At 47.3% G+C, this 18,047-nt stretch overlaps 1 protein-coding gene across 1 annotated transcript in view; it reads left to right on the top strand.

The window, feature by feature from the left end:
* Positions 1 to 16,296, top strand: part of LRRC75B (leucine rich repeat containing 75B) — a 270,255-nt gene extending 253,959 nt beyond the window's left edge. The window contains exon 4 of the mRNA XM_069619869.1: positions 488 to 16,296. Within this exon, the coding sequence (XP_069475970.1) occupies positions 488 to 1,040 (553 nt within the window). The 3' untranslated portion in view covers positions 1,041 to 16,296. The remainder of the gene's footprint in view (positions 1 to 487) is intronic.
* The last annotated feature ends 1,751 nt before the right edge of the window (positions 16,297 to 18,047 follow it).

Raw genomic sequence — 18,047 nt, 5'->3', positions numbered from 1 at the left:
CAGGCCGGCAGTCCAAAAGGAATGATAGCAGTGTGCTCACCTCTCCTTTTGTTTCCTCATGAGAGGCGCCAACCCCCTCAGATAGCCCGGTAATTCAACATAGCTGAGTGGTTAAAGGGTTGCCTGTGGGGCCGGCGACACCAATTGAGAAACATGATGATAGGCAGCACACTGCTATTATACTGTTTTGGTGCTCCCGCCTCTTCTTTTTTTCTAATTAGAAGTGCCAACCTCTGCAGGCAGCCCTTTAACTATGCTGCTCTGATGAGTGCCTGACTGGGTTGGGACTATAGGGCGAGGCAGAGCCCTGGCTCCAGAGCACTTTTTGAAAACTGCCAGGGCTCTGCCCATCTAGCTCCAGGCCACTTAAAACCCTGACTTAAATAGAGGATGTTTGGTATTAACTTACTATACAATTTCGAAATGTAAGCAGCCATGTTTTCCGCAAACACACCTAACTTGTACTCTCCCATCCCTTTCCGTGCAGCTTGAAGGCCGGCCTGCAGAAGATGGTCCGCAGTGACTCCCTGGATCTGTCCGGCATCCCGCTCTCTACCAGAGATGCCCACCGCATCGCCTATTACCTGCAGCACCACGGCGAGAACCTCACCGCCATCGACATGAGTTTCACCGAGCTGACAGACGACGCCGTGGCACTACTTCTACCCACCCTGGCCTCCCTACCCAAGCTCACCCACCTGGCACTCAATGGCAACCGCCTCACCAAGGCCACCATGAAGGACCTAACCGATGCCATCAAGGACGCTGTCAAGTTCCCCTTCCTGGCATGGGTAGACCTGGGCAACAACGTGGACGTCTCCTCCATGCCGCAGCCGCTACTGGTGGGGCTGCGCCGGCGGCTGTGCCAGCAAACCACACTGCCCACCATCTATGAGAGCCCAGACGGCGATGGCCAGGCCGCCGCCCGCAGTGGGCAACAGCCGCTGAAAGAAGAGCAGTGGGAGGCGGGGCACCTGTGTTCAGAAGGAGGGCGCCAGGACTCGACTTACTCCTTACCTTTTGAGACATGCCAGAGGTGAAGAGACAGAAGGTGTCCCGCAAGCTTCTGCAGCAAGAGACCTTTCCCAGAGGAAACCCTGGAACACGGAGCTGGCCCAAACCAGTCGGATATTGAGGCAACTGGCTAGGTTGTTGGCCAGCAGGGGGCGCCATCACAGCAAGCAGAATGTGGATTTGGTGGCCTGTAACATGTCACCTTGCCCAGGGAAGAGGGAATCCCTGCACTGGCGCGCCTGGACAAGGAACTCTCTGTGCATCTGCAGGGAGAGGGGACCACGCATACCTTTGCCTCACGTTGGGCGAGGCTCCGTCTACACCCCATGCTGCCACTTCCAGGCGATGTGGGTAGTGGGGCTCATATAGACAAGGTGCCCTAAGCGCTCTGCAGCGGCGCAAGGTAACTTCTGCTTCAATGTAATCAGAATATTGTGACACGCCTGGTACTGCTATACTCACTGCATAGCGTGTCTGGTGTACAGCGGGAACAGGCACACATGGCAGCATGGCCGGACGAGTCCAGTGCGAGCATCGCGAGACAATTTAGGACATTTCTAGTACGAGGGGGGACCTCCGCGTCGACTGGTTCGGGCCGGTGTCTGGCCGCCTGTGTGGCCGCATAAGGGACACGTCCAGCGAGTGCCCGGGATGTGCACGGCAGCGTTCCTCGGTTCATCTCATTCACGGTATGCCACGGATTAATCTCCACAACAAAAGCTGATCGGGGACCCGCAGTGGGGTGTGCAGGGTGTGGAGGAGGCCGCGTGATGCGTCAGAACTGCGGTGTCAGGAGGCGGCGAGGGCAAGGGGGGGTCGTCGTGGCATTGCAATCAGATGCCCAGAGAGGCTCATCACGGCCACGCTGCGTGTGAACTCTTGATTTCTTACTGTGTGGCTTGGTGCGCGGTGTGATACCGACTGCAGCATTGCACGGCCTGGCCACCGCTGGCCATCTCTGATGACGCAAAAGTTCACTCTCGCGACCTGGGGTCCTTTAAAACGTTCCTTTTGCCAAACCGTTAAAATGTTTCCAATTAAAGGTGGTCAGCCTGCCCCCTGAGCTGCTGTCACCGGCCGAATCCTGTCAGAGGGCGTATTGATTCGCGGACTGCTCTAACCACCCTCGGCCAGCTCACTACAGCGGATGTGTGATAACAGCACCACGCCTAGAAGAGTGAACATTGGGAATGATGGTGTGGTGTCCCGCGGCGCGCAGCAATAATGGGCCTCACACGGGAGCGTTGCAATAAACGTCCTCTTTATTTCACAACCCAACATGAACTTCCCTCTTCCCTGCCCCCGCCCCCTTCCGTCACTTCCCTGTCCTGTTCCCCTCTTCCCGCCCTGATCCCCATGGATATGTCAACATGACATCGCCCCCCTTTTTAAACAAACGCTCGAACTCTTCGCAACAGGCGGTGGTTTAACGAGTCCCTAGTCCATTTCTTCAATCCACCTGCGAGGTCGGTGCCGAATTCGCTGTGGTCGAGTCGCCCCTGACTCTGACATCGACCGACCTTCACCAGCCTCCAACGTACCTTCCAGTCCGCCTTCAATCTCCTCCCAGGGATCATTTCCGGGCTGTTCCCAGAGTTCGTCATCCGAGGGGACCTGGACCCGGCCGCTCAGGCGCCTTGTCCCATCTTGCGGGAATTCCTTAAAGTGAGATGAGTTTCGGGTCGCCGCTCCCATTGATCCCTGTGCAGTGATCATTGTCCCTTTCCGGTGCGTGATGAGGAGGGGTTCATCTCGAAATGCCGAGGTGTATTTGTGTGTTGTTGGTTGTCGAACTGCCACTACATCACCCACGGCTAGCGGAGAGGGTTGAGCTCTCCTCCGAGTGTCAGCGTACTCCTTCATTCGGCTCTTAGCGGCATCATCTCTTGCCCTGACCTCTGGATCCGCGGTTGGCCGGGACGTGATGGCCTCCGCTTGAGGAAGTCTGGTTTGCGTGTTTCGCCCAAACATAAGTTCTGCGGGAGTCTTCCCGGTCGTACTGTGGGTGGTCCCGCGGTAGTCCCGCAACAACTGATTCAGTACCTGTTCGTAGGGTTGTTCCGTGATGTGGGCAACCTGTAGGGCCCGCTTGAGGTTGGCCATAAATCGTTCGATCATTCCATTGGCCTCCGGCCATAAAGGTGTAACCTTCCTATGGCGGAACCCTAGGTAATCCGCGAACTGGGCAAATTGGTGTCCGCTGAATGGGGCGCCGTTATCCGTCTTGAGTATCTTGGGTATGCCATATGCCGAGAAGATGTGGTCCAGTGGAGGGATGACGTGATGTGCGGCCGTGGAGGAGATCAACCGCACTTCCAGGTACCTCGAGTATTCGTCCATGAGTCCAGAACATAATTTCCTCCTTCAATGGGCCCAAAGAAGTCCGCGGCCACTCTTCCCATATGTTCTGCGGAAGTGCTGACATCCGTAAGGGTTCAGGGTGCCGCTTGGGCGTAATGAGGCAGCACGTGGGGCATGCTTTTAGTATGGTTTCCACTCGGGCATCCATGTGCGGAAACCAGACCTTTTGGCGTAACATGCGCTGAGTGGAGACTATGCCTCTGTGAATCCCATGGGCTAGATTGATTATTTATGTTCTCATGGCCTCCGGGATTACTAATTTGCAGCCTTTGAGTAGGAGGTGATCTTCCGACAAGGTCAGCTCTTCTTTCACCAGTAGAAGTCGCTCTACATCTTCCCATGTCTGTCCCCCAGTTGCTTTTCCTCTTTCTTTGGCCCTCCGCCATAATCCTGATTCTAAGCCTTCTCGGATGATGTTGCATGCGGGATCATTCTCTGTTTCTCTCGCTAGTTCTTCTGTGTTGACACCCTCCAGCGTGGTTTGATGGATCAGGTATCTAAGATCGCGATCCGCGACTGAAGGCTCCGGAGTGCTTTCTCCCCGTGATCGCCGCGATAGAAAATCTGTGTGGTTATCACCTTTCCCTGGCCGGTGGATGATGTCGAATGCGTAATCTTGAAGTCCCCACCAGGCAATTCTTGGTGGCAATTTTGCCTGGGGGTTACCATAGAGAAAAAGCAGTGCTTGATGATCTGTGACTACTTGGAACGGTTTTCCGTACAGGAATAGATGGAAGTGTTCGCATGCCCATACGATGGCCAACCCCTCTTTCTCTGCTTTGGAATAGGCCTGTTCTGTGTTAGACAGGCTGCGACTGGCGTAGGCCACGATGTGTCTCTGTAGTGGTTCCCTTGGGTCAAATTAAGCTAGGATGGCGCCCAGGCCGACGGGACTGGCGTCGACCGTTAATTCAGTCTTCCTGTTGGGGTCGTAATAGGACATGTTCTCTGCCAGTGCTACTCTTTTCCTGATGGTTGTGAAAGCTTCATGGCACTCCTCTGTCCATTCAAATTTTTCGTTCTGGTGCGTGAGCTTCCGCAGGGGCTCGCTTACGGATGCAAAGTCCTTGATGTCTCTGCTGCAATAGCTGGCAAGTCCTAGAAATGAACGAAGTTCCGAAACGTTGCTGGGTGCTGCCGTGTTGTTTAGGGCCGACACCTTATCTGGGTCTGGGGTCATGCCGGATTCTGAGAAGATGTGGCCAAAGAACTTTAGCGTCTTCTTCCGGAACTCACATTTGTCTCTGTTAAGCGTGAGGTTGGCTTCATGTAGAGCTTTACACACTTTCAGGAGGGTCTCATCGTGTTTGTTTGCATCGGTACCAAATACTAAGATGTCGTCGGAATAGTTCAGACAGTTCGGGATGTGCTTTATTACATTGTGCACCTCCGCTTGGAAGATTTCCGCAGCAGATGATACCCCGAAACTCAGTCTCTTATACCTGAAAAGACCAACTTGAGTGACAAACGTGGTTATGTTGCGGCTCTCGGGGTGTAGGACGAGCTGATGATATCCTTTCTGTAAGTCCAATTTCGAAAAGACTTTCGCTCCGTTCAACAGATGAATCATGTCGGTGATTCGTGGCGCAGGGTGTCTTTCTCTTAGGATTGCTTGGTTTGGGCGTCGCATGTCGACACACAACCTGATCGCTTCGGACCCTTTTTTTGGGACTGGGACGATGGGTGACACCCATGTGGTGGGCCCCGTGGCCTTCTCAATGATGTCTTGTTCTAGGAGCTTCTGGAGTTCGTCCTCCACCTTCCTCTGAATGTTCACTGGGATTCCTCGGTAAGGTTGGGCTACCGGGTGTATTGAATTGTCGACGTGTAGTTTGATTTGTCGGTTTCAGAGTTTCCCTATCCCTTTGAATATTCTGGGATACAGGTTGTTGACCATTTCAACGGGGTCGATGTATTTGTGAACCATGATGTTATATAATATGTGTATCAGACCCATGTCTGCCGCAGCCTTGAAACTTAACACACAGCCGCTGTTGGTTTCGGTGGCCAGGACGTGGATTGGTACTCTCATTTCTTGTCCTTTGTAGCGACATAGTCCACTGAATAGCCCTAGGCATTTCAGTGGTGCCTTGGCTCCGTATACATATATGTCAACCTTGGCCGGTTGGAGCTTGGGTTTTGGTGTCAGTTCGGCGAACACTTGCTCACTCACCACATTGACGGTGGCGCCAGTATCTATGAGGAATTCAGTTGGTCTTTCCTGCAGCTTTATAATAAGCATTGGACTATGTGCTGTGGCTGTGGGGTTTCCTAGAGCGTAGACGTAAGCTTTCTTCTTTTGATCGCTCCCCGACGAGCTGGAATCTGATTCGGTGTGCGATTGTTCTACCAAATATCGCACGTGACGTCGTGATCTTCTCTCTGGTCTAGCACGCATCACGAATCTCCTTCTTTCCCTCCGTCTTGGGCGGTCTTCACCTGAGTCCTTGTCCCGTTGGTCGGTCAGGGTATGGTCTTGGGCAGCAGACGTGCTCGGGGTGGGGTTGGTGCTGGATATTCCTCCATGGCGACTTCTCGTGCGTGTGTTGCTCTCTCTGGGTCTCTCTCTCCCTCTTGCTTGGATGGCGTACCTTCAGGCCACAGGGTTGTGGCGTGTTTCCCGCTCTTACACGCGTTCACCGTCGCGGCCCAAGCCTTGTTTGTGTTCTGCTTTGGCTGCGTGGGCAGGGAAGGTGGGGAAACACGGGCGAGCGCGTGCTACCAGCCACGTGTGTCCTTGCTGCTCATACGTGTCGGGCGGGGTTCTCTTCCGTAGAGGGAGAGGCACAGCGAGCTCCGGCTCCCAGCCGTGGGTGTCCCCCTCCGCTTCTCGTGCGTCGGGCGGAGCTGGCTTCAGCGGGGATGTAGCGGCGAGCTCCGGCTCCCCCAGCCGCGGGCGTCTCCTTGCACTCTGGGGAGTCGGGCGAGGCTGGGCCTGGGCGGCGCAGGCGAGCTCGCGTTCCCACCTACTGGTGCTGGTCGCGTTTCCCCCTGCGACTCTTCTCCCGTTCACGGGTGTGGGTGGGTGGGCGGCGTTCGTCTCTCCTGTGTCTGGAGGCGCCGCGGCTCATCCCACCTTCGTCGCCATTGTGATGTCCCGCGGAGCGGGAGCGCGGTGCGCAGCAATAATGGGCCTCACACGGGAGCGTTCCAATAAACGTCCTCTTTATTTCACAACCCAACATGAACTTCCCTCTTCCCTGCCCCCGCCCTCTTCCGTCACTTCCCTGTCCTGTTCCCCTCTTCCCGTCCTGATCCCCATGGATACATCAACATGACATCTCCCCCCTTTTTAAACAAACGCTCAAACTCTTCGCAACAGGCGGTGGTTTAACGAGTCCCTAGTCCATTTCTTCAATCCACCTGCGAGGTCGGTGCCGAATTCGCTGTGGTCGAGTCGCCCCTGACTTTGACATCGACCGACCTTCACCAGACTCCAACGTACCTTCCAGTCCGCCTTCACTCTCCTCCCAGGGATCATTTCCGGGCTGTTCCCAGAGTTCGTCATCCGAGGGGACCTGGACCCGGCCGCTCAGGCGCCTTGTCCCGTCTTGCGGGAATTCCTTAAAGTGAGATGAGTTTTGGGTCACCGCTCCCATTGATCCCTGTGCAGTGATCATGTATGTGGCAAAAAAAGCGAGGCCATCATTTGCCCATAGACATTATACAACATACAGATGGAGATGCAATGGCAAGTTATGGCCGCGTAACATATATATTTGAAATCCCAAAAATACAGGTACAGGTAGGGAGGGGTTAGCTAGCAGTACTTTATATATGAGGAAATACCTCAATCGTGTGAGCGTAAAATCTCTGTGCACAGATTTTAAAAGATATATCAGTCTTGTTATGAATGGGCCGCCCTCACAAGCTCCCCGTGGGCACTGGGCAGCAAGCAATGACACATTCCTTCAATTTCATCTGAGCCTTGAGAACACAGAAATGACCACATTGGCACTGCACACAGCAATTACCACATTTCTTCTGTTTCTTCTGGGCATTGCTCATCTGGGCATTGCACACACCAATGACCACATTCCATCTGTTTCATCTGGGCATTGCACACAGCAATGACCACATTCCATCTGTTTCATCTGGGCATTGCACACAGCAATGACCCCATTCCTTCTGTTTCATCTGGGAATTACAAACAGCAATGACCACATTCCTTCTGTTTCATCTGGTCATTGTTCATCTGGGCATTGCACACAGCAAAGACCACAGTCCTTCAATTTCATCTGGGCCTTGAGAAGACAGAAATGACCACATGGGCACTGCACGCAGCAATTACCACATTTCTTCTGTTTCATCTGGTCATTGCTCATCTGGGCATTGCACACAGCAAATACCACATCCCTTCAATTTCATTTGGGCTTTGAGAAGACAGAAATGACCACATGGGCACTGCACTCAGCAATTACCACATTACTTCTGTTTCATCTTGGCATTGCACACTGCAATGACCACATTCCATCTGTTTCATCTGGGCATTGCACACAGCAATGACCCCATTCCTTCTGTTTCATCGGGGAAATTCTCATCTGGGCATTGCACACCGCAATTACCACATTCCTTCTGTTTCATCTGGGCATTGCTCATCTGGGCATTGCACACAGCAATGACCACATTCCATCTTCTTCATCTGGGCATTGCACACAGCAATTACCACATTTATTCTGTTTCATCTGGTCATTGCTCCTCTGGGCATTGCACACAGCAATGACCACATTACTTTTGTTTCATCTGGGCATTGCACACAGCAATGACCCCATTCCTTCTGTTTCATCTGGGAATTGCACACAGCAATTACCGCATTTCTTCTGTTTCATCTGGTCATTGCTCATCTGGGCATTGCACACAGCAATGACCACATTCCTTCTGTTTCATCTGGTCATTGCTCATTTGGGCATTGCACACAACAATGACCCCATTCCTTCTGTTTCATCTGGGAATTGCATGCAGCAATTACCGCATTTCTTCTGTTTCATCTGGTCATTGCTCATCAGGGCATTGCACACAGCAATGACCACATTCCTTCTGTTTCATCTGGTCATTGCTCATTTGGGCATTGCACACAACAATGACCACATTCCATCTTTTTCATCTGGGCATTGCACACAGCAATGACCTCATTCCTTCTGTTTCATCTGGGAATTGCACACAGCAATTACCGCATTTCTTCTGTTTCATCTGGTCATTGCTCATCTGGGCACTGCACACAGCAATTACCACATTTCTTCTGTTTCATCTGGGCATTGCTCATCTGGGCATTGCACACACCAATGACCACATTCCATCTGTTTCATCTGGGCATTGCACACAGCAATGACCCCATTCCTTCTGTTTCATCTGGGAATTGCAAACAGCAATGACCATATTCCTTCTGTTTCATCTGGTCATTGTTCATCTGGGCATTGCACACAGCAAAGACCACAGTCCTTCAATTTCATCTGGGCCTTGAGAAGACAGAAATGACCACATGGGCACTGCACTCAGCAATTGCCACATTCGTTCTGTTTCATCTTGGCATTGCACACCGCAATGACCACATTCGTTCTGTTTCATCTGGGCATTGCTCATATGGGCATTGCACACAGCAATGACCACATTCCATCTGTTTCATCTGGGCATTGCACACAGCAATGACCCCATTCCTTTTGTTTCATCGGGGAAATGCTCATCTGGGCATTGCACACCGCAATTACCACATTCCTTCTGTTTCATCTGGGCATTGCACACAGCAATGACCACATTCCATCTTTTTCATCTGGGCATTGCACACAGCAATTACCACATTTCTTCTGTTTCATCTGGTCATTGCTCCTCTGGGCATTGCACACAGCAATGACCACATTACTTCTGTTTCATCTGGGCATCGCTCATCTGGGCATTGCACACAGCAATGACCACATTCCATCTTTTTCATCTGGGCATTGCACACAGCAATGACCCCATTCCTTCTGTTTCATCTGGGAATTGCACACAGCAATTACTGCATTTCTTCTGTTTCATCTGGTCATAATTACAGACAGAGATGACCATAGTCATTCTGTTTCATCTGGGCATTAGAGGCATAATTGAACACATTCTTTGCGCTTCATCTGGGCATTGCAGCCAATGATAACCACATTCCTACTGTTTCATCTGCACATCGTAGGCATCGATAACAACATCACTTTTATTCTGGCAGGGCCTAGTCAGTACCTTCTTTACCACCTTCCTTTCTATTCCATCTGGGAATCAAGGAGCCAACCATGTCCTCATTCCATCTAGGCATTGGGAGGCAGCCAAAACCACCCCCTTCTGTTTCATCTGGACATTGAGAGGCAGAGATAACACCATCATGATTGATATGACAGGACATAGCAACCCAGCAGTGACCACAGTCCTTCTATTCCGTCTTGGAACTAAGGAACAAACAATGACCACATTCCATCTGGTCTTATGGATGCAACAATTACCATATTCATTTATTTTTGATGGGAATTTGGTGGCATCAAAGACACATTTTCTTCTATAACTTCTGGGCATCGTATGTCAACAATGACCGCAATCCTTCTATTCCACCTGGTCATTGGGACACACCAAATATCCCAGCCCTCGAATTCCCTTTGGGCAGAAAGGCAGCGATGACCACATTTCGTGTTTCCCTGGTTGGCTCTACATGGGCGCAGAACACACTCCTGCCATTGCAGCAAGCCATTGCGAGTTAGCATGGCAGAATCTCTTCTCTTACAACATGGAACAGAACGTTATCAATGGAAACATTCGGCCTTTTTCGCCTCAGCATTGGGGGTCCGCAATGACAACATTCCCCCCATAACCACGGAAATGTGGCTTCTTTTCCGATTGCAACATTCTTTTTATTTCTAAGCCGGACCAGACGAGATGACTGTTACAGAAGAGGGGACAAACATGAGACTCCTACAAACTGGCAGTTCTGAGTGGCCGCACAGTTCACTCAGGAATGTGTCACCCCAGACTCCTATGCATTGTGGTACTTGTAGTCCTTTCACACAACCTTGGTTTTCAAAACTCCAACTCCCCAAACAACATTAGAGCTATCCCCAAGCCCAGGGCTGGTATGCAATGAAACTGATTGTTACGTTTTCTTCTGCCAGGCAATTATCCTCAAGGGATTTTTTGTGTGTCTAACCTGGTGCCAAAAAAATGACACTGGGCCGGTAGCAATTCCTACCCGGCACAAGTAGCTACTGTACAAAGAAAGTGCACTGCCTATTTCTTGACTTATTTGATCATTCTGTGATGCAAGACTGAAAGCACTTTGTTTTTTATTGATTTTAGTATTTTCTTTTCAATATGTTTTGCTTTAGAAAAAAACAAGAGAAAACCTGTAAGAAAAATAAAAATAAAAATGAATTCCAAAAAAAAAAAAAATGAAATAAATACTGCAGTGACGTGTGCGAGATTTGTTTCCATGACACAATGTAGGTAATGTGGGCCTCAACTTAATGCTTCTTTGTGTCTCATGGCTTTAGAGGGGTACAGACTTCTTGTCCAACTCCAGACTTCGAGGGCTAGATCCATGTCGGGTTTTCATGATACCCCTCATTATTGTTCATGAGATACATTTGTATACAATGATTCTGAATGTATGCAAATTTGTCCTCTTGAATATTAATGAGATATATCATGAAAACCTGTCAGGTTTCTGGCCCTTGAGGCCTGGAGTTGGACCACCCCATTTTGGCATCCCATTGGACTAATTTGGTGGCATGTGGTATTACCACGTGTGGCTGTGCTGCCATTCTAAGTGAAGCTACCACCCTCACTAGCCAACAGGCAGTTTTTTGCGCATATGGTTTTCAGAACCCATGGTGCTTAGTGGTAAAAGAGGCAGTATCCTAAAATGCTGCCTGTTTTACCATGACTGCACAACTCCTATTAAGGCCCATAGAAACATAATGCGACCATGATAAGAGTCCTATTTTCTTTTATTCTGTTCCCCGTGCAAACATAGTGCTGTATACGAGATTCTTCTATCTTTTAAGCGCCGTAATATTTGTCATTATGACCTAATTTAACATTTCCGAATGTTCGACCACAGATGAATGATGGGCTTTTCCGACCCTGGTGGAGTTGCACCCTTTGACTGCAGGTCACGCTTAGAAATCTAAGGTGAAGTCTTAAGCAAATGTGTGATGAAAGCACAGTTGCCAACATGATCGATTCCAATCTGTAGCTGCTTATCCAGACTGGGTTTTTCTTTTCTTTGAATTCTGGGACTTGTAGTCCGAGTTTTGCAATGAGAAAAACTGAACTACAAGTTCCAGAATGCAAAGAAAAATGTCGTCTTGGATAAGCACCTACAGATTTGAATGGATCATGTTGGCAACTATGTGAAAGCACCTCTGAAGAGCCACAAAGGACAGAGGAGAGTCAAACCCTCTCCATGCATTAGGGTTTCGTGTATCTAACCCTCCTCCAACCCTCCCAGCCTTTCAGAGACGCAGGCCTCTCAGGAACGCTCCAGATAGCATCACCTCACCTCTGCTAGGCGTGCCTTAATCAGCGAGCATAGCCAACGCCTAGTCATCTTTCACACGCTTATGTATATCACTCTCTCCTTTTATGTTTTGCACTTTTCTCACACGGTTACTATGTATTAAGCAACGACCACTGAACGACCCCCGAGGAGTTTAATGTACATTTGTGTTTCTAGCATTGTTTTTACATACGTATTCATTCTGAAACTGTTGCCAACCTTGTCTATATCACTGTTCGATATTTTTTAACACATGGTACGACTGACAACACAAGCTACGGGAATCTCTGATTTGCACACAGCGCGCCGCAGACTCACCGCCAGCGCAAGTCACTGTGGTCCTCATTACTATATTGGCAATCCTTTGCCAGCAAATCCATTGAATTGCCTCCAAACTCATTTACCATTAGTGCCACTCAGTCCCTTGGCATTACCACGGGCTTACAAGTGATGATATGGCAGTGTTAATCCCCAGTTTTGGAGTCTAGGGGGGTTTTCAATGGATTTACCATGAGCGGTAATACTGCATCCTAAACCTAATGAGTTTTGGGGGTCAAGTAGAGGATTTACCGGCAGTAGAAATGGCAGTGCGGTAATGTGGTGGTAAAGTGTTGGCTAGAGAATCACTGCCACTTTACTGCTGTCTTTACAAAATCGCCATGCTTGTAATGAGGCCCTGTATACATAAATCTTTACACTGAGGTAGCTTTTGGAAAAATAGAAAAGAACCTCCTGAACCCCCTCTTCCATTATTGAGTTGCTGATTTTACCTGCTGTAATAATATAGCCATTAATGTCCTACCTATGCGGTTCTTTCATTTTCTGGGAGCTAAATGCTTGTATCAGAATGTGTTTGGCACACCATGTGAATTACTCACTTACTGGCAATATTTTAACAATGTGCATTAGTCAATAACCTATTTGTTTGTCATTTTCTCTCCCAAATCTTTTCTTTTTTCTTTTCAGTGTGTTTGTGTATTTATGTGGTTCGATTGAAACACAGAGAATATATTAAGTAATCAAAAGATGTTAAAATTGTCAATTATAGGTAGTTAGCAACAGAGCGAGCCTTGAAAAAGCCCCGGTGGGCGAAACCCATGGCCATGTGTTGGCAGTAGATCATAAGGAAACTGCATGCATTTTGTTGTTGGTAATTGATTTGGAAACATTGATGATAATAAGGAGTTTTGCAATTTGTATGGATTGTCTTGTAATGGTACAAGACTAACACACATTATTTGAGATTGATTTTTGAATTACTCGTTGCAAATAAAACAAACATCTTTTTTACTTATAAGGAGAAAAATGTTTAATTTAGAAAATAGAGCTTGCAGGAAAACAATTGCTAATATTATATGGTTTCAAAGCACTGGGTTGTGTGCTATTGGGTTTCCTATGTAGCAGCAATTTCCTTCATGCAGATTAATTAATAGGGAGACGCAGATGCCATGTAATCTGACCACCAAACAAGTTCCCTGCTTTGACTACACTTCAAATATAGCCACCAGGGAACATGAAATGGAGCGTCTTCATAAACCTGAGACCCATCTTGCTATTTCAATGGCAGCCTAAGAGGGAGAAGCAGAGAAGCAGGAGCAAGTGAAGAAAAGAGATGTCAACAGAAGTAACATCCCAGCAGAGGACAAGTACACATTTAAGAAATAGAGAGTGTGGGGTAAAAAGACAGCCCCATAGTGACAGAGGCCCCATTGTGAGAGTGAGGCTGGCTAAGTGTGGAGTTCCATTGAAATATAAAAGCCAGTACAAAACAGTGATTTTCAACATGAGGCCTAGTGAATGAGCGAGAATGGGCCTCCTCCATTTTGTTGGAATGTACAAGCATTCAGCTGAAAATGAGTGAGACTTAGAACTGGAATACTGTTGAGTGCGTCCAATGGATTCCAAGGACATATGGAATTTCAGATGCTGACTTCGTGTGAAGTGCACATGGAAGGAAATACATACATTTGAATTACTGTACATTTGGAAGCTAAAAAGGAGGAATGATGCCTTACATTTGAAAAATAAAGTCGAATGACAGATTGCGTTTTCAGGAACAAAGAGACTTAATTTCAGCACATAAAATGCCAACATTTATAGGGAAAGGCCTCTTTCGTTTTTTGCATAAATGAACACTGGTTCTTCGGTAACTGTGGCCTATCTGTGTGCACCAGAGTAATAGCGAATCTACCTCTATTTCAATGTAGTAGAAAAGAAAGATTGTATTTATGAACAGCAGGCCTAGATATAATGCTTAAATGTTAGATGTAAGCGCATCTTGTCGATTTAAAGTTGTATTTTCTGAAGGCTGGTTGCAGCTGGTGTTTTTCTCACTAAACTGAAAGGGCTGTGCCTTTGAAAATCTGAACTCAAGACCTTTGACCAAGGACCCCAGGAGAAGAAGATCTGCTTGTCAATTTAAATGCTAAAATATACAAAGAAGTAGATTGAAATTATGGGATGTTCAGTTTGCACCACCTACCTTTGAGGTCATGTTCCCCATTAATGGTGCATTAGCTCTGAACAAAGACCATTTGAATCTCAGGAGGAGAGGGTAGAATAAACATTGGCTCGAGCAGGTGGCTGGTCATATGATTAAGGAGAAATAGAAACTTAGGAATTGGAGGGAGCCATCTGAAACTGGGAGTACCTATTATGCAGTGCCATTGATTGAACATTGAATACATTTTCACAAATAAAAAGCACATTGTGTGCCCCTTTGAGATCACCCCGGTTTCATCCTAAAGGGGATACACATCCAGTTGGGATGATTCTGGCATTTTCATAAATCTGAGGAATTGGAAATATTGATAGATTAATAGAGAGTGAAATTAATGTTGGAAGTATGTAGTGTCAGAGTTGTAACTATTTCAGGTGTAGCAGCAAACCGTGAAAAACAGTGGCTCTGCCCAGGAAGGGCGTGCCGAAATTGAATTAGTATTTTCCGACTCGTTATAAAATGTAGAATCCAACAATATATAGATGTATGTAGCTGTCTGAAAACTTAGCGTAGCTGTCATGTTGTTAGATTTTCAGATCCACAAAAGGATAAATCCCACATGTCATTTTGAGATGACAAATCTTTCTCCTCCCTCAGCCTACATCATACATATCTCCCAACTTCTGGTCCTATTAGCAGCCAGTGGGTGTCTGGGAGATGAAGGGAGAGTGCTAGCCAATGCTTACCGTGGAAAGTATGATAATATAGGAGTGTCATCAGCCCTATAAGAAGTCAATTTTGCCTCAGAACAGGGCCTTTTCACTGTATTCCTGGAGATAGCCTGCTGCTAGACTCTTGCGAGGAAAAACTAGCAGAGATGCCCCAATCCTTGCATTGGAGACAGTGACAGGGAAATCTAGATGCTAGCTGGGACCCCCCCCCCCAGAGGAGCCAGAGGGACTCTGGGTGCAGGAGAAAATCCTTGACTGAAAATCCTTGACCAGATCTGTGCTGCCCTCAGAGGAGCCCTGCTGTTTTTCCCTGACCAAAGCCACCCATTTAAGTAGAGCTATCCTAAATGCCATCAAAAGTGTGAGGGGGAATGTGCCAGCTTTAATCTCCATATGGCACAGCGGGTAGGGGGTGGTACTGGGAAGGCCCTTGGCACATTGCATTTTATCCAAGTCAAATTAATTCCACTATAGAAAATCACCCTATCCAGGTAAATTGCATTGGGTTGAAAAGAGCCCACCTTAATGCTTTGCATTAAATGTGGGGAGGAGGGAAACTGTGTCGATCTTTAGCGCATTGAATTGAAGTTAAATCAATTTATTCTCATATAGAAAATCACAGGATGAGTGTTGTTAGAATTTGAAATGAACTAAATTCATGCCCAGTGTGTTGGAGCCGGTATAGACAATAATGACTTGGGTGACTGTCTTTCTGAAATCCCTGACTTCTGTCCAGAAGTGGGGTCTGGAATCCCAAAAGAAGTAATCCTAAACGCTACCTTTCAAGTGAATGTAGAGGGTATAAAACAAAACTTCCCATGTATTCCCAGTGATTCCAAAGTCAGAATTACAAAGCACTACATCTCATTTGTATGTGTGTTGCAAAACGAAATTTCCCATTGATTCCCTTGCATTCCAAACAACAATTACCAAGCATTACATCCCAATTGTATGTGTGGAGCAAAACAAAATTTCCCATTTATTCCCTTGCATCCCAAACTAGAATTACCAAGCATTAATGTGTGTTGCAAAACGATTTCTTCCATTTTATTGTGAATGTTTTCTATTGGTTAATTTGCAATTAAATCTGATGCATCTTGTGATGGACTGTTTCTAAATGTTACCTGTGTTGCTTTAATAACGGAAAGTTGTGATATCGGGTGTTGCCACAGCATTTGTGGTTGATGTTGGTTGCTTTTCTGTTATGTCAAACCTTAAATAAATAAATATATATATATATTCTTGCTATACACCAGTATTTGTTGGGCTGGATGCGAGACGGGTTGGAGGCCTCACTAAAGGTGAATCTATATAAACACTTTGGGTGTGTGCCAACTCGCTTGAAGGGTGCGGGGGGGTAAGGGGAACTCACTGAGTTGAGCATGACCTCCTAATAAACTGCGACAGAGGACAGCCAGACTATCAGATTACCTTAAATTCAATTCAATACCAGCGGCTATTGCCAGCATTCTGAGGTTGGCTTGGCCACAGTCTCCACCATGAGTGCGATTAATAGTATTTCCATTCACCCTGATTTCCTGAACAAGGTAGGAAAGAAACACATCAAAGATGTAACATTATGTACCGACGACATAGATGATGTGCTGGCTTAACCTTGTCGGCAAGCACATCGCAGAATTAATTATCCACGCCAACACTGTTTTGGTTGAAGTAGTGCTGCTGATGTTTGTTGGAAATACAGAGGCACAAATGGTGATGGGCTTCAACCACCAAAGGGGAAATGAGTGCTGGTTTTATTCTCATTTCTTTAGAAAAACATATTTCAAAAAGATATAGTTAAGGAGGCAGAAACTGGAAAAATAGAAAGAGGTAATTTGTTTTTCAATAAACATGAATTGAATCCAACTGCATACATCATTGATTTGTGTTGTCGAACAAAATTCTTCACTTTCAAAGGAGCTCCATTTGTGTTATAGATACTTGGGTGTGAACACATTAGCATGGGGGTGATTCCAGCTGTACAATTTGGCAATCTGTTACTAAGTATGAGAACTCCAATCAGGAATTAGACATTACGTGGTCTGAAGCTTCCAGCTCAGCCCCAGAGATATTTAACATCATACAAGGACCTAAAAATGCAGCTGCATATGTGTCGTACATTATGAAGACTAATTGGATAAGTGCTTTGGCATGAGGAATCTCTGTGAGGCCAAAGGTCCTTTAGCAGAACTGTACTTGAGACTGACGTTTGTGCATATCGCTGCATAAAGTGCTGTCTATCAAGTTTCCACTAAGTGAATCCTTGTCATTCAACAGAGATCATAGCGCCTGTACCGGCATGCCCTATCTACAACACGCATGAATACATTCTTCTCAGGCATATGCACATTCCGGTGGCCGTGTGCGTCATCGACTGAGCATTGGTGGACAAAGTCTTAGTGCACGGGGTAATGCAATCAGTGGAAAGTGCAAGCCTCATCAATACTGTTCTCCTTTCTTGTTTTTTTCAGCCATTTAACAGAGGCACTGTCTTGACTTGACTCGTCATGAAGAATATATGGGCCTCTGTCCCCAAGTTCCACACAGAGAGAAAGAAAAACGACTCCCTGTGCGAGCCTAGAGGCCACAGGTGGTTGTTGTTGTTTCGCAGGACCAGACACCGCCGAGGACCCCAGAGCTGTGGAATGAATTTAGGTATTAGTACAAACAAGCACAATACTGTCAACAATATAACTGTTATTGAAACAGGGTTTACCAAAGGGTGATTTTCTAACTGCCAGGAACTCTGAGGCTGTGGTGCAGGGAAGCGTCAGTAATCCTTAAAAGCCAGGCGCCAGAAAACTCAGCGCTGGCTACCACCTGATGATTCTTGGATGAATTCTTAACACTGTGGTACCGTAGCAGTTCAAGGAACTCTGGAGAACGTAGAACACTTGACAAAGCAGAGAAGGGTAATCCAATCAATCCGTGAAACGTTAGCTAAAGTCCGTAAATCCGAGCAGAAACCAAACGCCAAATCCAAGGAGCAAGAAAA

The sequence above is a fragment of the Ambystoma mexicanum genome, chromosome 10, assembly GCF_040938575.1.
Source record: "Ambystoma mexicanum isolate Mex_15411 chromosome 10, UKY_AmexF1_1, whole genome shotgun sequence".
Taxonomy (NCBI): domain Eukaryota; kingdom Metazoa; phylum Chordata; class Amphibia; order Caudata; family Ambystomatidae; genus Ambystoma; species Ambystoma mexicanum.
This window is presented reverse-complemented; position numbering and strand designations above follow the sequence as displayed.